This window comes from Rosa chinensis, chromosome 4 (assembly GCF_002994745.2).
Source record: "Rosa chinensis cultivar Old Blush chromosome 4, RchiOBHm-V2, whole genome shotgun sequence".
In the NCBI taxonomy this organism is placed as follows: Eukaryota; Viridiplantae; Streptophyta; class Magnoliopsida; order Rosales; family Rosaceae; genus Rosa; species Rosa chinensis.
Window position 1 is genome coordinate 3,610,532 of NC_037091.1, and position 22,101 is coordinate 3,632,632.

Genomic DNA, 22,101 nt, shown 5'->3' on the forward strand with positions numbered 1-22,101 from the left:
AAAAGCTTTAGCAGAACACAAAAAGAAAGACTACAAGTATTTGCATATAGGTGCAGTACAAGTAGGAATTCAACCCTTGACCAGAAATGGTCTCAAAGCCTCTGTTTTTGTTGCTCTACGTGATTGTAGACACAGAAACTTTGAAGACTCAATTTTAGGACTAGTTGAATCAAGTTTATGCAATGGTCCTATTCACTTTGAATGTTTTCCCAACTTTCCTGTGTCACTTAATGATCCAGGACTTTTAAAAGCTTTAACCCTAAATGTCAAAACACATGGTTATGACATGTCTCCAGGTGAACAACCCTTGGCTGTCATTTACCGAATTCACTACAGAGTAATGAATACTCTGTTAAGTGCAAAAGCAAAATCTACAGATCCCAAAGGTCAAACTCTTTTATTAGAAACAGATATGAGAAAGTCAAATATTGTCATACCCAAAATGATAAAGTGGACTGACATTGAGCTACCCTCTGAGTGGAAGCTTGATGAAGCAGTTCCTCCAAAACCCATAGAAAGCCATCAAGTAGATTATATTTCCCAAAATTCTGATGGAAGCGTAAACATACGTTTTGCATCAAGTAGTTCAGGAAACAATCTGCTCTGCAGACAATTTTCAAGCTCAAATAGATCTACCCGATCAACCCCAATCTCACATGAAAATGAAAGAAATCTTAGAAACCTTAATTTAAGAAATTTAGATGAATCCTCTACAATACCAAGACCCTTCTATACCGTAGAAGAACAAGAAACTAGACAAGCTTCGCCAACTCAATCCTCAATGGCTGCAGAAGAAATTAGAGATCCTCAAATTTTTACAATATTAAAACCCTTTCAACCAGATGAAAACCTTTCTCTAAAAAATGATAGTCAACTACTAGAAGAAATTGAACAACACTTAAAAAGATTAAATTTAAGTGAACCCACTAGTTCAAATCCTTCAAACTCCTTAAGAATCAATACCCTTTCTGACCTTAGAGAAGATTCGGATAGTGACTCTGACGTCAGCCAAATTGAAGAAAACTTCAAGATAGAAAAACTAAAATTTCCCCCTTCAAGAAATTATTATCCAAGACCAACCCCAATAGATTTACAATTTGAAGAAGCAAAACTTGAAAAACATGCTGGATATTCTGCTGGTACTTTGTACGAGTGGAACATAGACGGCATGAGTGAATACAGAATAATCCAACACATCAATGAAATGTTAATGGTTAGCAATGTTTACAAAAATACAAAAACAGATCGAGAAATCGGTAACATCCTCGTAGCAGGATTTACTGGCCAATTGAAAGGATGGTGGGATAACTATCTCACATCTGATCACCGCAATCAAATTTTAAGCAGTGTCAAAATAGAACAAACAACTGGTGCCATGATTGTTGACCAGCAAAATTTGCCTGTAACCGATGTAGTAGCAACGCTTTGTTACTCCATCATGACTCACTTTATAGGTGATCACAAAGCAATCAAAGATAGAATGGCCGAAACCCTTACAAATCTAAGATGTAAAAAGCTTCAAGATTTTCGTTGGTACAAAGATGTTTTCCTCTCAAAAGTCATGCTTAGAACTGACTCAAACCAACCTGTATGGAAAGAAAAATTCATATCAGGATTACCAAATCTTTTTGCTGAAAAAATTAGACAAAAGTTAAAACAAACTTATGGCAATGAAATTCCTTATGGAGATTTAACCTATGGACAGTTAATTAGTACGATTAACACCACAGGTTTAGAACTCTGTAATGATATTAGGTTAAAAGCCCAAATGAAAAAGAATCAAATCACAACAAAGAAAGAACTAGGATCTTTTTGTGAACAATTTGGATACCAATCTCTCAAATCTCCTTCTAGGAAAAAGCCAAAGCATCATAAAAAATATTCAAAGTATTATAAAAAACGTAGATCAAACCCAGAAAGAAAAGTCACATCTAAACCCTATACAAGCTCAAAACCTTATAAAAAATACAAAAGAAAATTTGTCAAGAAAGACTCAGGTCAAAACCCAAAACTTCCTATTTGCTACAAGTGTGGCAAAGCAGGACATTACAAAAAAGATTGTCGAGTCAAACAAAAAATCAATGCTTTAAATCTTGATGAAGAAACAAAAAACAAACTTCTCAAAATCATGCTTGATTCAGAATCAGATAGCTCAGACTATGACGACTCTGATTCAGAAGAAGCTTTGCAAATAGACGAAATTGACTTCTCAGAAACTTCAAGTTCTGATGAAGAAGAAACAGAATGTAAAACCTCAAAAGAAGGTATAAAAATTTGTAACTGCAAAAACAAATTAAAAATTCAAATGATTTCCCGAAAAACAAAAAATGAGTTTTTAGAAATAGCTGCAAAAATGGAAGACACAGAACTTCAAGCTCAATTTCTTACTATCTTCAAAGATTTAATTAAAGAAGATATAGGAAAAGATAATCAGTCAAATGACCTTTATAACATAAAAGATATTTTTCAAAGATTCGATAAAAGACAAAAATCTGAAGTAACAATTTCAGATTTACAACAAGAAATAAACCAAGTCAAGAAAGATATAATTCTTTTAAAAACAGAAATTACAGAACTCAAGAGTAAATCTACAAATGAGGAACCATCCAAAATTGAAGAAAAAGGAGAAAGTAGCCAAAACGATCAAAATATTCAAGAAAATGTGTTTAATGAACAATTTATTGGATTTATTACTAGAGTAACCTACCAAAAATGGAAAACATTAATAACTCTAGCAATTTCAGATTCTTATACTATTCAAATAGTTGCCTTGATTGATTCAGGAGCAGATATGAACTGTATTCAACAAGGTATAATACCTACCAAATATTGCGAAAAATCAAAAGAAAAACTCACTGGAGCAGAAGGATCAAAATTGAAAATACGATACAAATTACCAAAAGTTCATGTATGTGTAGATAATATCTGCATCCAAACATTTCTCACAGTTGTCACCAACTTAGACACTGAACTGATTCTAGGAACCCCTTTTATCAGTTTAATCCATCCATTTTTGACAACTGATGAAGGTCTAGAAACGACAATTTTAGGTCAAACAATTCGTTTTCCTTTTATTGAAAAGGCAAAAACTAGAAACTTAAACCTAATTCGAAATGCTGCAATCACCAAGAGGGTCAATTTAATTCAAAACAAGGAAAACCACATAAACTATCTCAAAGAAGACCTGCAAATTAAAAGAATTGAACATCAACTTCAACAGCCTTATTTACAAAATAGAATTAAAGAATTTAAAGAAAAATTAGAAAAGGAAGTAAGCTCAAACATCCCAAATGCTTTTTGGAATAGGAAAACCCACATGGTTGAATTACCATATGAAAAAGACTTTGACGAAAGAAAAATCCCTACAAAGGCAAGACCAATTCAAATGAACAATGAATTGTTAGAATATTGCAAAAAAGAAATTCAGGATCTTCTAGACAAAAAGTTAATACGACCTAGCAAATCTCCATGGAGTTGTTCAGCTTTTTATGTTCAGAAGGCTTCTGAACTAGAAAGAGGAGCTCCAAGACTTGTAATTAATTACAAACCTTTAAACAAAGTCCTTCAGTGGATAAGATACCCAATTCCAAACAAAAGAGATTTACTCAAAAGACTAGTTCAAGCAAATGTTTTCTCAAAATTTGACATGAAATCTGGTTTTTGGCAAATCCAGATCGCAGAAAAAGACAAGTACAAAACAGCATTTAATGTTCCCTTCGGACACTACGAATGGAATGTTATGCCCTTTGGACTCAAAAATGCCCCTTCAGAATTTCAAAATATGATGAATGATATTTTTAATCCTTATTCAAATTTTTCAATTGTTTACATAGATGATGTTTTAATCTTTTCACAAAATATTGATCAACATTGGAAACATCTCTACAAATTCTTTCAAATTATTAAAACCAATGGATTAGTGTTGTCAGCACCAAAAATTAAATTATTTCAAACAGAAATTAGATTCTTAGGTCACAATATCAAACAAGGTACTATAGTCCCAATTTCTAGAGCAATTGAGTTTGCTAACAAATTTCCTGATGAAATTAAGGATAAAACTCAATTACAAAGATTTTTAGGATGTCTCAATTATATCTCTGATTTCTATGAAAAACTAACAGTTGTGTGCAAACCCCTTTATCAAAGATTAAAGAAAACCCCTCCAGCATGGACAGATGCCCATACTCAAATAGTTAGAGAAGTCAAAGCTTATGTCAAAACCCTACCATGTCTAGGGCTACCAGACCCAGAGTCCTTTAAGATTGTCGAGACAGATGCGTCCGACATCGGATATGGTGGACTTTTAAAACAAAAATTAGCAGACAACCAACCTGAACAATTGGTTAGATTTACCTCAGGTTTATGGAACCAAGCTCAGCAAAATTATAGCATTATCAAAAAGGAAATTTTAGCTATAGTGCTATGTATCACAAAGTTTCAAGATGATCTTTTGAACAAAAGGTTTTTACTTCGCATTGATTGTAAAGCAGCAAAATCAGTTTTAGAAAAAGATGTTCAAAACCTTGCCTCTAAACAGATTTTTGCAAGATGGCAAGCAATACTTTCAGTATTTGATTTTGACATTGCATTCATCAAAGGAGAGAGCAATTCCCTTCCAGATTTTCTTACAAGAGAATTTTTACAGGGAAGATGAGTGAAAAAACCCATCCAACTTCAAAAGAATCCTATGCAATGACTCCCACAAGACCACAGCAAAGCAGACTGGTTTCCAGTCCAAATACTTTAAATGTTGCTGGACAATTAGTTCCTATCAGGAACTCTTTCACTCCTTTAGTGGAGCAACCTCAAACGTTTGCTCAAAAATTTACTCAGCCAAAATCTTCTGTTTTACCTTCTTCAAGTCAAACAAAATCTTCAAACCTGCAAAAACCTTTTAAAAGCCCGTATTTTATCAAACCTGAAACCAAAACCATTCTGGTTATTGATCCAGAAATTTATGATACTGAACCGTATCAAATTCTTAGAAAAACAACTTATCCTCATTATTTTGTTACCAATGACCCAAATAAAAGCCAAAGGTTTTATGAATTTATCTTGGTTGATACCAATTCAATCACAATCACCCACAACCAAGACAAAGCCAGTGGCCAAATCTCTCATTCCAAAATTCAAATTCGCCAAATTTTAACATTCGATGATTGGAATCAACACCCAATGACTCCCAAACGGTTTTCTCAAGATTTTATTCCTCAACACTATACTTACTGGGATTATATTGATGCCTGGTCAAATGTTTTTTATCTTCAAAATAAAAACAGGCAGCATTCCTGGTTTGTTTTCTTTTGCAAAAACTTTCGCCCAAAATTTCCTTCATGGTTCAAATCATGGTGGCAGTACTTCGGTGCAACCGAAATTATTTTGCCTCCACCAATGAAAAGCTTATTCAAATTCTTTCAAGAAAATTGTGAACTTTCTATCATCAAACCCTTTGATGCAATTTTTACTTTTTATGCCTTTCAAAATATTGCATGGATCATCTCGTGGGATATAATTGTATCTCCACCAAATCAAGACAGTTCAATGACACTGGTCAGAAGATTCAAACAGAAGTGGTGGGATGGCTTCACAGTTGACAAGTTCTCTGAAGAGTCCCTCCTCCAATGGTTCAAGACCCATCCTCAATATTGGAAGCAAGGATCAATAGTCCAAAGTCAAGAGCAAAGCCAATTCTTGTTACAAAACTCCAAGATTCAAAGTCAGCTAGCAGGCATCTCTTCCCCTCACGAGTATGCCATGAAGCTCAAAGAAGTATTATCTCAAATATCACAAAGTGACAATGGAGATGACGACAATGACATCACGGATGAGGTTCAATCTCATTTCGCAAATCATGATCCAGATGCTTTTATCTTCGGCGAGTTTTAATCGCACAGCTGTCTCTCAAAAGATCTCAAATCAGACAAAACCCAATTCAGATCTGCAAACGGACAAGACCCAATGTTTACAGATGTCCTAATCTTGATAATTGGGACAGATGTGACTAGTGCCACCTCCCTCAAAATTCACCCTTTGATGACACGTTCCATGCTAGGAACACTCAAAAGCAAAAGCAAAGACTTCAAGCAAGACTTTCTTTCCAAAAGCAAGTGATGGTGACTTGACCAAGATTTTCAAAGATGGTGACTTTACTCTCCAGCATGACTAGATTCATGCATGGCAAGAAACACGTCAAAAGGTGATACACCAAAGTCTTCAAAGTCTGTCAAGACTGGCGGAATCACGACAAAAGTCGGCAAGATCTTATCTTGACGAATCTCTTCAAATCCAAAGAAGATCATTTTACTTTCCAGCTGTAAACTTGTAACAGTATTGTAATCGGCTATAAAAGGCCATCCAATGTACCAATGTAGGTAGAGTCTTTTAGAGACCTGAAGAGTTGAAAAGAGTTTTTGAGAGTTTTAAAGTTGCATAGTAGCCTGCATACTTGCTCTCATCAAGATCAATCTTGTATTCAAATACTTGCATCAATCAAAGTTTCAACAATTTCAAGGTATCTTTATTTCATAATTTTTATCATGTATTTACTATCACATTTAAGAAGTAAAATTACTGAATATCAATTTTATCTTCGACGATTAGAATTACAACAAAAGTTTGTTCAAGGAATGTATCCTGTTGTTCTTCTTCCTTGTCCACCAAATAGCTATGAATATGATTGTTACAATTTATATTATATTTCTTCTATGAATTTTGAATGGAGAATTTCAATGATTCAAGGTTTATTAAATTATTATAGAGAAGAACTTTCAAAGCTAACTTGTTAGATGGTTAAGATAAACAAACTTAAAAGAGAGATTGCTAGGTATCAAAAGCAACTTGAGCGAACCAAATTACAATTAAGATTTGTAAAAGCCAAATACCCCGTTGTCCTCCCTTCTGTGTGTTTTGATTTTGATCATTTTGATTTATACCTTGTACCCATAGTCGACTATGACCGGTGTATTTACCAACTCAATTTAATAATCAAATACTATTCAAATGAACTTTCCCTGTTTGCTTATTAATTCCAAATCCTGTCAATCTATTTTCAAATACTGTGAAGCCATTCCAAACCCAGTTAAGCCCCTCAATTCCAGTTTAGCTTAGCTTAAGCCCCAAATCCAGCTTAGCACCTGTACCCTGGGATACGTCTCTGGTATACCATGGAGATTTGCTTAAGTTGCTACTATGCAACTTTAAAACTCTCAAAAACTCTTTTCAACTCTTCAGGTCTCTAAAAGACTCTGCCTACATTGGTACATTGGATGGCCTTTTATAGCCGATTACAATACTGTTACAAGTTTACAGCTGTAAAGTAAAATGATCTTCTTTGGATTTGAAGAGATTCGTCAAGATAAGATCTTGCCGACTTTTGTCGTGATTCCGCCAATCTTGACAGACTTTGAAGACTTTGGTGTATCACCTTTTGACGTGTTTCTTGCCATGCATGAATCTAGTCATGCTGGAGAGTAAAGTCACCATCTTTGAAAATCTTGGTCAAGTCACCATTACTTGCTTTTGGAAAGAAAGTCTTGCTTGAAGTCTTTGCTTTTGCTTTTGAGTGTTCCTAGCATGGAACGTGTCATCAAAGGGTGAATTTTGAGGGAGGTGGCACTAGTCACATCTGTCCCAATTATCAAGATTAGGACATCTGTAAACATTGGGTCTTGTCCGTTTGCAGATCTGAATTGGGTTTTGTCTGATTTGAGATCTTTTGAGAGACAGCTGTGCGATTAAAACTCGCCGAAGATAAAAGCGTCTGGATCATGATTTGCGAAATGAGATTGAACCTCATCCGTGATGTCATTGTCGTCATCTCCATTGTCACTTTGTGATATTTGAGATAATACTTCTTTGAGCTTCAGGGCATACTCGTGAGGGGAAGAGATGCCTGCTAGCTGACTTTGAATCTTGGATTTTTGTAACAAGAATTGGCTTTGTTCTTGACTTTGGACTATTGATCCTTGCTTCCAATATTGAGGATGGGTTTTGAACCATTGGAGGAGGGATTCTTCAGAGAACTTGTCAACTGTGAAGCCATCCCACCACTTCTGTTTGAATCTTCTGACCAGTGTCATTGAACTGTCTTGATTTGGTGGAGATACAATTATATCCCACGAGATGATCCAAGCAATATTTTGAAAGGCATAAAAAGTAAAAATTGCATCAAAGGGTTTGATGATAGAAAGTTCACAATTTTCTTGAAAGAATTTGAATAAGCTTTTCATTGGTGGAGGCAAAATAATTTCGGTTGCACCGAAGTACTGCCACCATGATTTGAACCATGAAGGAAATTTTGGGCGAAAGTTTTTGCAAAAGAAAACAAACCAGGAATGCTGCCTGTTTTTATTTTGAAGATAAAAAACATTTGACCAGGCATCAATATAATCCCAGTAAGTATAGTGTTGAGGAATAAAATCTTGAGAAAACCGTTTGGGAGTCATTGGGTGTTGATTCCAATCATCGAATGTTAAAATTTGGCGAATTTGAATTTTGGAATGAGAGATTTGGCCACTTGCTTTGTCTTGGTTGTGGGTGATTGTGATTGAATTGGTATCAACCAAGATAAATTCATAAAACCTTTGGCTTTTGTTTTGGTCATCGGTAACAAAATAATGAGGATAAGTTGTTTTCCTAAGAATTTGATACGGTTCAGTATCATAAATTTCTGGATCAATAACCAGAATGGTTTTGGTTTCAGGTTTGATAAAATACGGGCTTTTAAAAGGTTTTTGCAGGTTTGAAGATTTTGTTTGACTTGAAGAAGGTAAAACAGAAGATTTTGGCTGAGTGAATTTTTGAGCAAACGTTTGAGGTTGCTCCACTAAGGGAGTGAAAGAGTTCCTGATAGGAACTAATTGTCCAGCAACATTTAAAGTATTTGGACTGGAAACCAGTCTGCTTTGCTGTGGTCTTGTGGGAGTCATTGCATAGGATTCTTTTGAAGTTGGATGGGTTTTTTCACTCATCTTCCCTGTAAAAATTCTCTTGTAAGAAAATCTGGAAGGGAATTGCTCTCTCCTTTGATGAATGCAATGTCGAAATCAAATACTGAAAGTATTGCTTGCCATCTTGCAAAAATCTGTTTAGAGGCAAGGTTTTGAACATCTTTTTCTAAAACTGATTTTGCTGCTTTACAATCAATGCGAAGTAGAAACCTTTTGTTCAAAAGATCATCTTGAAACTTTGTGATACATAGCACTATAGCTAAAATTTCCTTTTTGATAATGCTATAATTTTGCTGAGCTTGGTTCCATAAACCTGAGGTAAATCTACCAATTGTTCAGGTTGGTTGTCTGCTAATTTTTGTTTTAAAACTCCACCATATCCGATGTCGGACGCATCTTTCTCGACAATCTTAAAGGACTCTGGGTCTGGTAGCCCTAGACATGGTAGGGTTTTGACATAAGCTTTGACTTCTCTAACTATTTGAGTATGGGCATCTGTCCATGCTGGAGGGGTTTTCTTTAATCTTTGATAAAGGGGTTTGCACACAACTGTTAGTTTTTCATAGAAATCAGAGATATAATTGAGACATCCTAGAAATCTTTGTAATTGAGTTTTATCCTTAATTTCATCAGGAATTTTGTTAGCAAACTCAATTGCTCTAGAGATTGGGACTATAGTACCTTGTTTGATATTGTGTCCTAAGAATCTAATTTCTGTTTGAAATAATTTGATTTTTGGTGCTGACAACACTAATCCATTGGTTTTAATAATTTGAAAGAATTTGTAGAGATGTTTCCAATGTTGATCAATATTTTGTGAAAAGGTTAAAACATCATCTATGTAAACAATTGAAAAATTTGAATAAGGATTAAAAATATCATTCATCATATTTTGAAATTCTGAAGGGGCATTTTTGAGTCCAAAGGGCATAACATTCCATTCGTAATGTCCGAAGGGAACATTAAATGCTGTTTTGTACTTGTCTTTTTCTGCAATTTGGATTTGCCAAAAACCAGATTTCATGTCAAATTTTGAGAAAACATTTGCTTGAACTAGTCTTTTGAGTAAATCTCTTTTGTTTGGAATTGGGTATCTTATCCACTGAAGGACTTTGTTTAAAGGTTTGTAATTAATTACAAGTCTTGGAGCTCCTCTTTCTAGTTCAGAAGCCTTCTGAACATAAAAAGCTGAACAACTCCATGGGGATTTGCTAGGTCTTATCAACCTTTTGTCAAGAAGATCTTGAATTTCTTTTTTGCAATATTCTAATAATTCATTGTTCATTTGAATTGGTCTTGCCTTTGTAGGGATTTTTCTTTCGTCAAAGTCTTTTTCATATGGTAATTCAACCATGTGGGTTTTTCTATTCCAAAAAGCATTTGGGATGTTTGAGCTTACTTCCTTTTCTAATTTTTCTTTAAATTCTTTAATTCTATTTTGTAAATAAGGCTGTTGAAGTTGATTTTCAATTCTTTTAATTTGCAGGTCTTCTTTGAGATAGTTTATGTGGTTTTCCTTGTTTTGAATTAAATTGACCCTTTTGGTGATTGCAGCATTTCGAATTAGGTTTAAGTTTCTAGTTTTTGCCTTTTCAATAAAAGGAAAACGAATTGTTTGACCTAAAATTGTTGTTTCTAGACCTTCATCAGTTGTCAAAAATGGATGGATTAGACTGATAAAAGGGGTTCCTAGAATCAGTTCAGTGTCTAAGTTGGTGACAACTGTGAGAAATGTTTGGATGCAGATATTATCTACACATACATGAACTTTTGGTAATTTGTATCGTATTTTCAATTTTGATCCTTCTGCTCCAGTGAGTTTTTCTTTTGATTTTTCACAATATTTGGTAGGTATTATACCTTGTTGAATACAGTTCATATCTGCTCCTGAATCAATCAAGGCAACTATTTGGATAGTATAAGAATCTGAAATTGCTAGAGTTATTAATGTTTTCCATTTTTGGTAGGTTACTCTAGTAATAAATCCAATAAATTGTTCATTAAACTTGTGTTCATTAAACACATTTTCTTGAATATTTTGATCGTTTTGGCTATTTTCTCCTTTTTCTTCAATTTTGGATGGTTCCTCATTTGTAGGTTTACTCTTGAGTTCTGCAATTTCTGTTTTTAAAAGAATTATATCTTTTTTGACTTGGTTTATTTCTTGTTGTAAATCTGAAATTGTTACTTCAGATTTTTGTCTTTTATCGAATCTTTGAAAAATGTCTTTTATGTTATAAAGGTCTTTTGACTGATTATCTTTTCCTATATCTTCTTTAATTAAATCTTTGAAGATAGTAAGAAATTGAGCTTGGAGTTCTGTGTCTTCCATTTTTGCAGCTATTTCTAAAAACTCATTTTTTGTTTTTCGGGAAATCATTTGAATTTTTAATTTGCTTTTGCAGTTACAAATTTTTATACCTTCTTTTGAGATTTTACATTCTGTTTCTTCTTCATCAGAACTTGAAGTTTCTGAGAAGTCAATTTCGTCTATTTGCAAAGCTTCTTCTGAATCAGAGTCGTCATAGTCTGAGCTATCTGATTCTGAATCAAGCATGATTTTGAGAAGTTTGTTTTTTGTTTCTTCATCAAGATTTAAAGCATTGATTTTTTGTTTGACTCGACAATCTTTTTTGTAATGTCCTGCTTTGCCACACTTGTAGCAAATAGGAAGTTTTGGGTTTTGACCTGAGTCTTTCTTGACAAATTTTCTTTTGTATTTTTTATAAGGTTTTGAGCTTGTATAGGGTTTAGATGTGACTTTTCTTTCTGGGTTTGATCTACGTTTTTTATAATACTTTGAATATTTTTTATGATGCTTTGGCTTTTTCCTAGAAGGAGATTTGAGAGATTGGTATCCAAATTGTTCACAAAAAGATCCTAGTTCTTTCTTTGTTGTGATTTGATTCTTTTTCATTTGGGCTTTTAACCTAATATCATTACAGAGTTCTAAACCTGTGGTGTTAATCGTACTAATTAACTGTCCATAGGTTAAATCTCCATAAGGAATTTCATTGCCATAAGTTTGTTTTAACTTTTGTCTAATTTTTTCAGCAAAGAGATTTGGTAATCCTGATATGAATTTTTCTTTCCATACAGGTTGGTTTGAGTCAGTTCTAAGCATGACTTTTGAGAGGAAAACATCTTTGTACCAACGAAAATCTTGAAGCTTTTTACATCTTAGATTTGTAAGGGTTTCGGCCATTCTATCTTTGATTGCTTTGTGATCACCTATAAAGTGAGTCATGATGGAGTAACAAAGCGTTGCTACTACATCGGTTACAGGCAGATTTTGCTGGTCAACAATCATTGCACCAGTTGTTTGTTCTATTTTGACACTGCTTAAAATTTGATTTCGCTGATCAGATGTGAGATAATTATCCCACCATCCTTTCAATTGGCCAGTAAATCCTGCTACGAGGATGTTACCGATTTCTCTATCTGTTTTTGTATTTTTGTAAACATTGCTAACCATTAACATTTCATTGATGTGTTGGATGATTCTGTATTCACTCATGCCGTCTATGTTCCACTCGTACAAAGTACCAGCAGAATATCCAGCATGTTTTTCAAGTTTTGCTTCTTCAAATTGTAAATCTATTGGGGTTGGTCTTGGATAATAATTTCTTGAAGGGGGAAATTTTAGTTTTTCTATCTTGAAGTTTTCTTCAATTTGGCTGACGTCAGAGTCACTATCCGAATCTTCTCTAAGGTCAGAAAGGGTATTGATTCTTAAGGAGTTTGAAGGATTTGAACTAGTGGGTTCACTTAAATTTAATCTTTTTAAGTGTTGTTCAATTTCTTCTAGTAGTTGACTATCATTTTTTAGAGAAAGGTTTTCATCTGGTTGAAAGGGTTTGAGTATAGGCTCATTGATTTCTTTATTTTTTCCTTTTGGGTCTGGTCTAGATTCAGACCTAACTAATGTTTCTATACGGTCCAATTGGGTTCCTACCGTATCTAAATATTGGTTTGTAAAATTGTTTTGTTCCATGATTTTTTGAATATCATCTTTTGTTGCTTCTTTTTGTCTATCTAGCGCATTTTGCATTTTGTACGGAGAAGCAATAATTGTTTCTTTTCTTATTGGAATTTTTATTTCTTCCATTGGTGGTCTCTTAGCTTCTACGGTTTTCCTATCTGCTAGAGTCCAAGTTTTTGTGACTTTGTTTGTTACATTAATTTTCTTGTTAGAATTATTTTCAGTTTTGGACAAGTCAAAGTACCAATCAAAGAAATAAATGTTTAATTTGTGTTTGTTCATAAAAGCATAGTATTCTTCTTGAATTTGGTCTCTTTCTTGTTTGTCAAAGATTGCAAAGAAGGCTTTACGTTTGGAACTATTTTGGTCAGAATAAAAGTCTTTCCTTAGGTACTCTTTGTCAATTTCAAAGGGTTTTAATATTGTAAAAATTTGAGGATCTCTAATTTCTTCTGCAGCCATTGAGGATTGAGTTGGAGAAGCTTGTCTAGTTTCTTGTTCTTCTACGGTATAGAAGGGTCTTGGTATTGTAGAGGATTCATCTAAATTTCTTAAATTAAGGTTTCTAAGATTTCTTTCATTTTCATGTGAGATTGGGGTTGATCGGGTAGATCTATTTGAGCTTGAAAATTGTCTGCAGAGCAGATTGTTTCCTGAACTACTTGATGCAAAGCGTATATTTACACTTCCATCAGAATTTTGGGAAATATAATCTACTTGATGGCTTTCTATGGGTTTTGGAGGAACTGCCTCATCAAGCTTCCACTCAGAGGGTAGCTCAATGTCAGTCCACTTTATCATTTTGGGTATGACAATATTTGACTTTCTCATATCTGTTTCTAATAAAAGAGTTTGACCTTTGGGATCTGTAGATTTTGCTTTTGCACTTAACAGAGTGTTCATTACTCTGTAGTGAATTCGGTAAATGACAGCCAAGGGTTGTTCACCTGGAGACATGTCATAACCATGTGTTTTGACATTTAGGGTTAAAGCTTTTAAAAGTCCTGGATCATTAAGTGACACAGGAAAGTTTGGAAAACATTCAAAGTGAATAGGACCATTGCATAAACTTGATTCAACTAGTCCTAAAATTGAGTCTTCAAAGTTTCTGTGTCTACAATCACGTAGAGCAACAAAAACAGAGGCTTTGAGACCATTTCTGGTCAAGGGTTGAATTCCTACTTGTACTGCACCTATATGCAAATACTTGTAGTCTTTCTTTTTGTGTTCTGCTAAAGCTTTTTGAGTAAACATTTGAATAATTTGATGGTCAGAACCTACTTCAATGGTTTGTTCTTGTGTCTTAATTGAATATAAAGTTTTGAAGTCAAAGGTTCCTATTTTGTATATTTCACTGTAGCTTTTCTTGGGTAATTTCCAGTTTCCTACAATTTCAGTTAAGCTATGAGAAGACCACTCCTCACAGTTTAGCATAGTATCTGAAATACCACTCGATTCAGAAGTCATCGGGATTTAAGAGATTTTAGAGGGAGATTGACTTAATTCTTAGGCTGAGGTCTTTGATGGGGCATCCAAGCTTACCAACGGTTTCACTGCGCCTCTCTGCGACTTACTACCGGGAACACAAGTTGCTACTTCCTCAAAGGACAACCTCCTAAGGTTTGGGTCTCTCTCTTACTAACTTCCCTCTCGGCCTTTTGGCTCTGATACCAGAGACGTATCCCAGGGTACAGGTGCTAAGCTGGATTTGGGGCTTAGGCTAAGCTAAACGTTGCAACAGTGCAGCAGCTGAGGTCGGTCTTCACCGATGCTTCCCGAAAGTAGGCGTTGGTTCTTGAGATTATATATTTAGGGTACAGGGCAACATTGTAAATTGCCAGAAAAAATGGATAAAGCTGTAATCAAGACCCGAATCAGTAAAGACAAAGTGATCGGAAAGCTTCAAGCTGATTCTAGATGGTTTGAATTTTCAATATCTTGAAATTGATGCCTAGACTTGCAGCTCTCAATCTCAATCTCAATGTGAGTATCAGAGCCTTGGATATTATCAATGACATCAAACGGATTGAAATCTCACCCTCAACACCTTGGTTTTGTCCAGTTCCATCGGATATCGTGTTTTTTTTTTTTTTTTTTAACATAATTGAAAACGTTGCTTTTTAGTTTGACCAAGTATGACATAAGATTTTGAAAAAGGAGGGGAAGTGGATGTTGTTACGTAATTGTATACATGGTTATTATCACATGTGGACTTCATGTACATAAATTGTATACATGGTCACCAGCGTGTGGACTTCGTGTACATAAATTGTATACATGGTTACCATCATGTGGACTGCATGTACATAAATTTGTATCATGTGGATGAAGTCATAGTATACATATGTTAATCAACTATATGCAAGAGAAAGGTGTGATAAGGGAAAAAAAAAAAAAAATATATATATATATATATATATATATATATATATTGGTATATGGTGTTACTTAAATTTTTATACCATATGTACTTAGTCAATGTTCATTTTAGATTTAGTCAATCTTCATTTTGTTATTGATATAATTATGTCCTTGGCAATTTATTAATGAACTTTAAGGGATTATCACGTTTTGAATTTTTTTTGTAATTGCAAGGATGTTTTTGAAAGTAATTTGATCAATGTAATGTATATTTTAATTTATAAATTTTGTAAAACATCTTTATAAACTATGTTCTTAGTATATTTGTTTGGTATATCATTGCTGTTATTTATTAATATTTTTAAACCATTTTTTGATGTGACTCTTGATAGCGCAACATACAGTTGTCCATGAGTAAAAACAGGCTCAGGTAAATATATACCTACTTGATTTAATGATTGACCTTGACTTTTGTTAATCGTCATAGCATAACATGGTCTGATTGGAAATTGACGTCTTTTAAAAATAAATGGCCATTTATTTTCAGCAGCAGTAAGCACAATTCTTGGTATAAAGAACTTGTGACCTATATTATTTCCTGTTAGTATTTTTGCTTCTATTAGTCGATCAAATAATTTTGTAACTATCAATCTAGTACCATTGCATAAACCAGATCTTTGATTTAAATTTCTTAATAATATGATAGGCATTCCAATTTTCAAAATTAATTTGTGTGATGGTAATCCAGGAATTCTAGTTTATTTAAAAATTCTGTAGGATATAAAAGATCAATATTTTCATTATTTCCAAAATTTTGTACAATCGTGTCTGAACTTAAATAAGTGGTCGTATTACCTGGCAATAAATTTATAGCATAATCATTTATATCTTTAACTATAGTATTTCGAGGCGTAACTATTGCGCGTTCTTTTAGATAGTTAAAATTATCGTAATTACTAATAAAATTTGTATAAGTTGCAAGAAAAATTGCTTCTATTGGGTCTCTATAATCATTAATAAGTATATCATTCGGTATTTCAATCCAAGATGTATCTTCATCATTTTCATAATCAATTGAATGTGTACGACCTTCTCCAATTTCTAATAACCAATTTGCAAAAATTGAAATATCACGTTTCTCTTCATTAGTTAAATTTTTTTTTAATAATCTCATATTTTCTGTTAAATGAAATATTTTGAATGATTGCCAAAGATATGAATAATTTAATGAGGCTTGAATTATCTGTTCTTTAGTTCCTCCTGTAATAACAGGTAAAATTTGTCTAAAATCTCCACCTAATAAAATAGGTTTACCACCAAATGGTTTGTCACTTTCTGTATTATTTGGATATGACAAAATGTCACGTAAAGATTTATCTAATGATTCAAAACAATGCTTGTCACACATTGGAGCTTCATCCCAAATAATTAATTTTGTATTTTCAATTAATTTTGCAAGATGGCTACCTTTTTTAATTGGACATATTGATAAATTATTTACTATGAGAGGTATTTTAAATCTAGAATGAGCAGTTCTACCTTTTGGAAGTAATAGTGAAGCAATTCCAGATGAAGCAACAGCCAAAACAATTTTTCCTTCGGATCTTAATTTGCTTATTATTGTGTGCCATAAAAAAGTTTTACCAGTTCCTCCATGTCCGTGAACAAAGAAAGTATTATGTGTTTTTTTTTTAATTGCATTAATAACTTCATTATAGACAATCTTTTGACCTGAATTTAATTGACTCACTAAATTTTCATGTTGATGTTTTAGTTCAACACAATTATAATCTAATTCTTCTGTTAATAATCTATTATTCAATTCCAACATTCTATCTGTATTCGGCATTGGCAATTGATAATTTTTTAATGAACTTGATGAAGCATTAAATATTTGTTCTAATTCAAATAATAATCTATTTTTTAATTCTGAATCAGGCAAAATCAAATTTGGATTTCCAATTTCAGCTCGTATTTTATATAAAATATCATCACACATATTTAACCAATATGAATCCAATAACATTTGAGGATCTGCTACATCGCAAAATAGAATTATTGTAACAAAAAGTTGACGTATTTCAGATGCTGTTGCAACATATGAAGAATTTGTTAATGCTTCCATCCATTCTCTATCATCACCTAATAATCCTAATGCTCGACAGGCTTCTTGATAAGAAGAATACGTTATGCCATTAACTGTTTTTATTGAATCAAAATTATGACAGCCTTTTTGAACATTTAACAACATTCTCATGAAATATAATTCGCCTAATGTAGGATGTACATGTACTATTCGACCAATAGTTCTACCTAGTTTTCTTGGCGTCCAATGATTGTCACGATCATTCCAAACAAATTTAGTTGGAAATTCTGTATAAGTTAATTCACGTGCTTCTGGATAAGTTGCATTTGCTTTAAACCAAGCAGTAAGCGTAGTATCTTCTGTGCTTTTATGTCTTATTATAGATTGAAGAGATTGGGATTCATGAAACACAACATTTTGTTCTGAAGGTAAATGAATTTGTAAGCGTTGAACAGCAGGATGTCGAGAATGAATTGGGTATTCAAATAATCTCCATACGGATTCATGTGGAGTTAAATAACGACAATTGAGATAGGTTTGAATTTCATCATTTAAATTTTGTTGAAATAAAATTCTGGCTCGATCTGGACCTTTATTAATATATTTAAATAAATATTTAATTAACATAGACTAGGAACATGATTCAACATTTATGTGAGCATTATATCTTAATAGCAAATTTGAATTATAAGGGACAACAAAATTATTTCCTATATGTACTCCATTTTTCATGACAAATTTTGTTTGATCATCACGACGTCTATATATTGGAGGTATATTTGTTTCAAATATAGTGTTTGCATTATACGGTTTTGGAAAAAATTTTGAACATTTTCCATTTCGAATGCAAGGAGATTTGGGATTTATTTGTCCACAGGGTCCATGAATCATAAATTCACTAACAATTTTAAAGAGTTCTGGATGAACATTTTTATCTGGTAATTCTGCTGAAATAATAGAATCAACATCTGCCGCTGTATAACATTTGTAATCTTTTTTTAACCAGAATAGCATATGAGCATGTGGTAGTCCTCTTTTTTGAAATTCAATTGTATGTACATCTGCTTCAACTTCTCCGAAAGGTTCTCCAGATTTAATATAACTAATCATGTCTTGTAATTTCATTTTAAACATTCTTGTAATTATATCAGGTCTATCATCAGCTCTATATTTTGGTATATTTTTAAAATATCTTAATATTTCTGGCCATTTAACATTGCAAGTAAAAGTAATAAATAGATCAGGATTACCGTACTGTCTGCAAATTGCCATAGCATCTTGATAGTTATTAATCATATTTCTAGGACTTCCAGTGTGAGAACTTGGTAATATGATTTTTTTCCCTAAATCACAGCCTTTGTTGATTCCTGTTGAAGCTGCAGTACATAAATCTTTAAAAATTTCACTTCTAAAATTTTTTTGATTTTTTCTTATCCAATCTAAACGATCTTCTTCAACAGTTGCATAAGAATCAACCAAAAACTGTTGAAAAAGTCGTCCACCTTTTAACAAAGTACTTGTTTCATTACTTCTATCTTGAATTTGATATGCAATATAACTACGCATTGATATTCTTTCTCTTTTTTGTCCATAATTTTCTGTGGTTTGCTGGACTGATAAATTTGGTGTATATCCATCTTCACCATATGGAAAAAGTATTGGATATTGTAATGACATATATTTTGGATGTATTTTAGAAATTCTTTGTATATGTCCACAATTTGATTCAATAATTATATCTTTATTTGAATTATGTTCCCCAATGTCACCTACAACCAAACCACCGATTTCTTCGCTTATTGGTAGTTCATATTGTTTACCATATGTAGATAAGCAATCAAGTATGGTCATATTAAATGAAGGTAGAGAATGGTTTTCAAATTTATCTCTCATGGTTCGAAATTTTTTAACCAATTCATTAATTTCGTCGAACATTTTAATAAGTCCTCGAACAATATCTGATCTAATATTTTCATTAACATGAGTAGGGTCAATAGCATTAATACGATTTACAACTTCATTTTTGGTATCATATATATATAATTGTGCATATTTAGGACTATCTCCATCAGAAGGTAATATAGAACCCATCAAATGATGTACTTGGCCACTAATTTTGAAAATATAAGGACCTGATCCAGCATTTATTTTATGATCAATTGTTGCTCTCATTGATGTAAATGAAAACATTGAATTATATACTCGAATATTTTCTCTAAATAATCTGCTCTCTAAACCATTGTTTGGATCCAATAATTTTTCGAGAAAACTTGGAGTAGGTTTGGCTCGTTCTAGTTTGACTTTTCCTTTTCCGCAACAATTTGTATAAATAGGCTGTGCATTTGCAGATTGTTGTTTAAGAGATTCTTCAGACCAAAAATATGCATTACAATAATTGCATATATAAATATTGTCACCCAAATCTTGACATGTTACAATCAATCCTGCAATCAAAATGTTATTTCTTGTTAAACAATTTGCCCGAACATTATTCCTTCTAGAACAATTGGAAAAATTCTGCAACATGAAACCTTGCTTTGTCTTTTGATATGATGCTTGACCAGATGAATGCGAATATTGACCTATATGGAAAATTTGCATATAATTAGTCACATTATTCATAAATTCCTATGGCATAATGTTTGATCAAAAGAGTCTGAATCAAACCACAATTTGAGTTTTTTTTTTTTTTTTTTTTACAATCTCTGTTCAAAATAGTTTAAACCACAAAAAGCTTTAATTTCTTCTGTATTTGTTAATACGTTGTCTTGAAAACAAAAGCAAACTTTAGGTCGAAAACAGGTAGCTAGAATATATAAAGATGAATTTTATATGATACAATACCAGTAGCTGAAGAAAAGATTCTTGTACCTCAAAGGTTAAATTAAGATAAAAGCACTGTTAATTTGGTTTATAAAACTTTCAAATATACATCCACGTGAATAAATAGTCTGTACTAACTATAAAGAATGGAAACAGATATAAACTTTTAAATTGCAGTATCTTATCATTGCTGTAAGGTAGAACCATTTCTTGTTATTGTGTAAATATTTCAAAACCAAAACTGATAAAACTATTGTCAAAATTATGTATCTATAAAATTTACCTTCTGCAACCACATTATGAATATTTGATGCTGCACTAACTCCAACACCAGCAGTTTGTTCATGGAACACTATAACAAAAATTTAAGCAATATCAATTAGTGTATATCTGCAGAAGGAACAACAATTTTTGCTAAAACCATTTATATAAATTAACATTTTTAAATACATAAGATACACGTACATGTTTTCCACCTCTTTGAGTTAACTGGACGATCCTCATTCCCACCAAAACATAAATGATCAGATTCAGTTCTTCTCACAGCAGAGTTTTGAGTAGTACAAATTTGTTGAATCTTTTCTTGACTATCACGACTTTCAACATCATACTCTCTTAATATTCTCTTTGTTCCTCTCGAAATACCTTTTGATGCCATCACTGTATTTAAACATGTAATCATCTTAACTTTCATAAAAATCAAAAATCAACTACATAGTGTTAAAAATAAGATTAACTTGACATATAAATTCCACATTACATTTTAGATTTACAATTATAGTCTCTCTAACGAAACCATCAAAGAGGAAAACTCCCTACCCTTCCATCATTTAAAATTTTTCTATGAGAAAGTAACTCATGACTTGTTGCAATTGAGAGAAATCAAAGTATTAGTAGTTAATAAAGGATTGATATACAAAAGGAGCACAATTTACGACGGGATTCTCTAGAAAATATTTAAATAGGTAACCATGAGGGAGTTCGATGCCCAGACCACATGTGAGAGAATAAGTCCTTTATATTCAAACGAAAGCCTTAATTAATTCCACAGGAAATGTAAAGACTATTGATAATTCAAAGCGGGGATCACTCATGTATTACATCTGTTTGTTAGATCCTTGGTTGGTTTGTCAGAAGTTGACATATCAAACAAACAAATAATTAAACAAACAAACACCCTTATCACCAAAACCATGAACAATGAAGCAAAAAACCAAACCCTTAATTCTCAATTTCCACAATCAACGATCAAACAAAGCAAACCCGAAACCCAATTTCACCAAAAAAAACAAAACAATGGGAAACCCACAAATCAGAAACCCCCAATTTCCATCCAAAGACCACAACTTTAAACAAAATACAGAATAAGCAAGCCCAGAAGAACACAAAGGAGACAGTATTCAGATTCGGATGCAATCAGACCCGAGAAGAATTAAGTGAGAGAATTACCAGATTAAAGGTTCAAACTTTGGAACCCAATTGGATTGACTCGGCGACGACGCTGTGCTTTAGAGATTTGCCCCCGATCTCCCTCTCTATCTCTTCGTGCAAAGCAAAGAAACGCACCCGACTTCTTGATCTCTCTCTCTATCTCTTCGTGCAAAGCAAAGAAACGCACCCGACTTCTTGATCTCTCTCTCTCTCTATTTCTCGATCGTTCTTGATTTGATAAAGATGAGTACACGACTGTAGAAGAAAGAGGAAATCAACGGGAAAGACTCGATATATCCAGGTCGGTGGCAGAGGCTGCAAAAAAATCTGAAGCGAGGGCAAAAGCGTCAAACCATTTCGAGCCAAAACCACTGTTAAATGAACAGTATCTCTCCTTTAGTTTATAGTAAATAGTAAATTTCCGTAACGATCCTATATGATTGTTTTCTGTCGTTATATATTTATTGATG

At 33.0% G+C, this 22,101-nt stretch overlaps 1 protein-coding gene across 1 annotated transcript; it reads right to left on the minus strand.

Annotated features, from left to right (window-relative positions):
- Positions 1-6,146: 6,146 nt before the first annotated feature.
- LOC112198635 lies at positions 6,147-22,004 on the minus strand. Its single transcript, XM_040518611.1, has 6 exons — positions 21,650-22,004; positions 20,666-20,860; positions 20,484-20,552; positions 19,909-19,959; positions 19,289-19,821; positions 6,147-6,389 (listed from the first exon to the last, which is right to left on the minus strand). The coding sequence occupies exons 2-6, from the start codon at positions 20,856-20,858 to the stop codon at positions 6,147-6,149; spliced, it is 1,089 nt and encodes a 362-aa protein (XP_040374545.1). The 5' UTR covers positions 20,859-20,860; positions 21,650-22,004.
- Between the last annotated feature and the right edge of the window lie 97 nt (positions 22,005-22,101).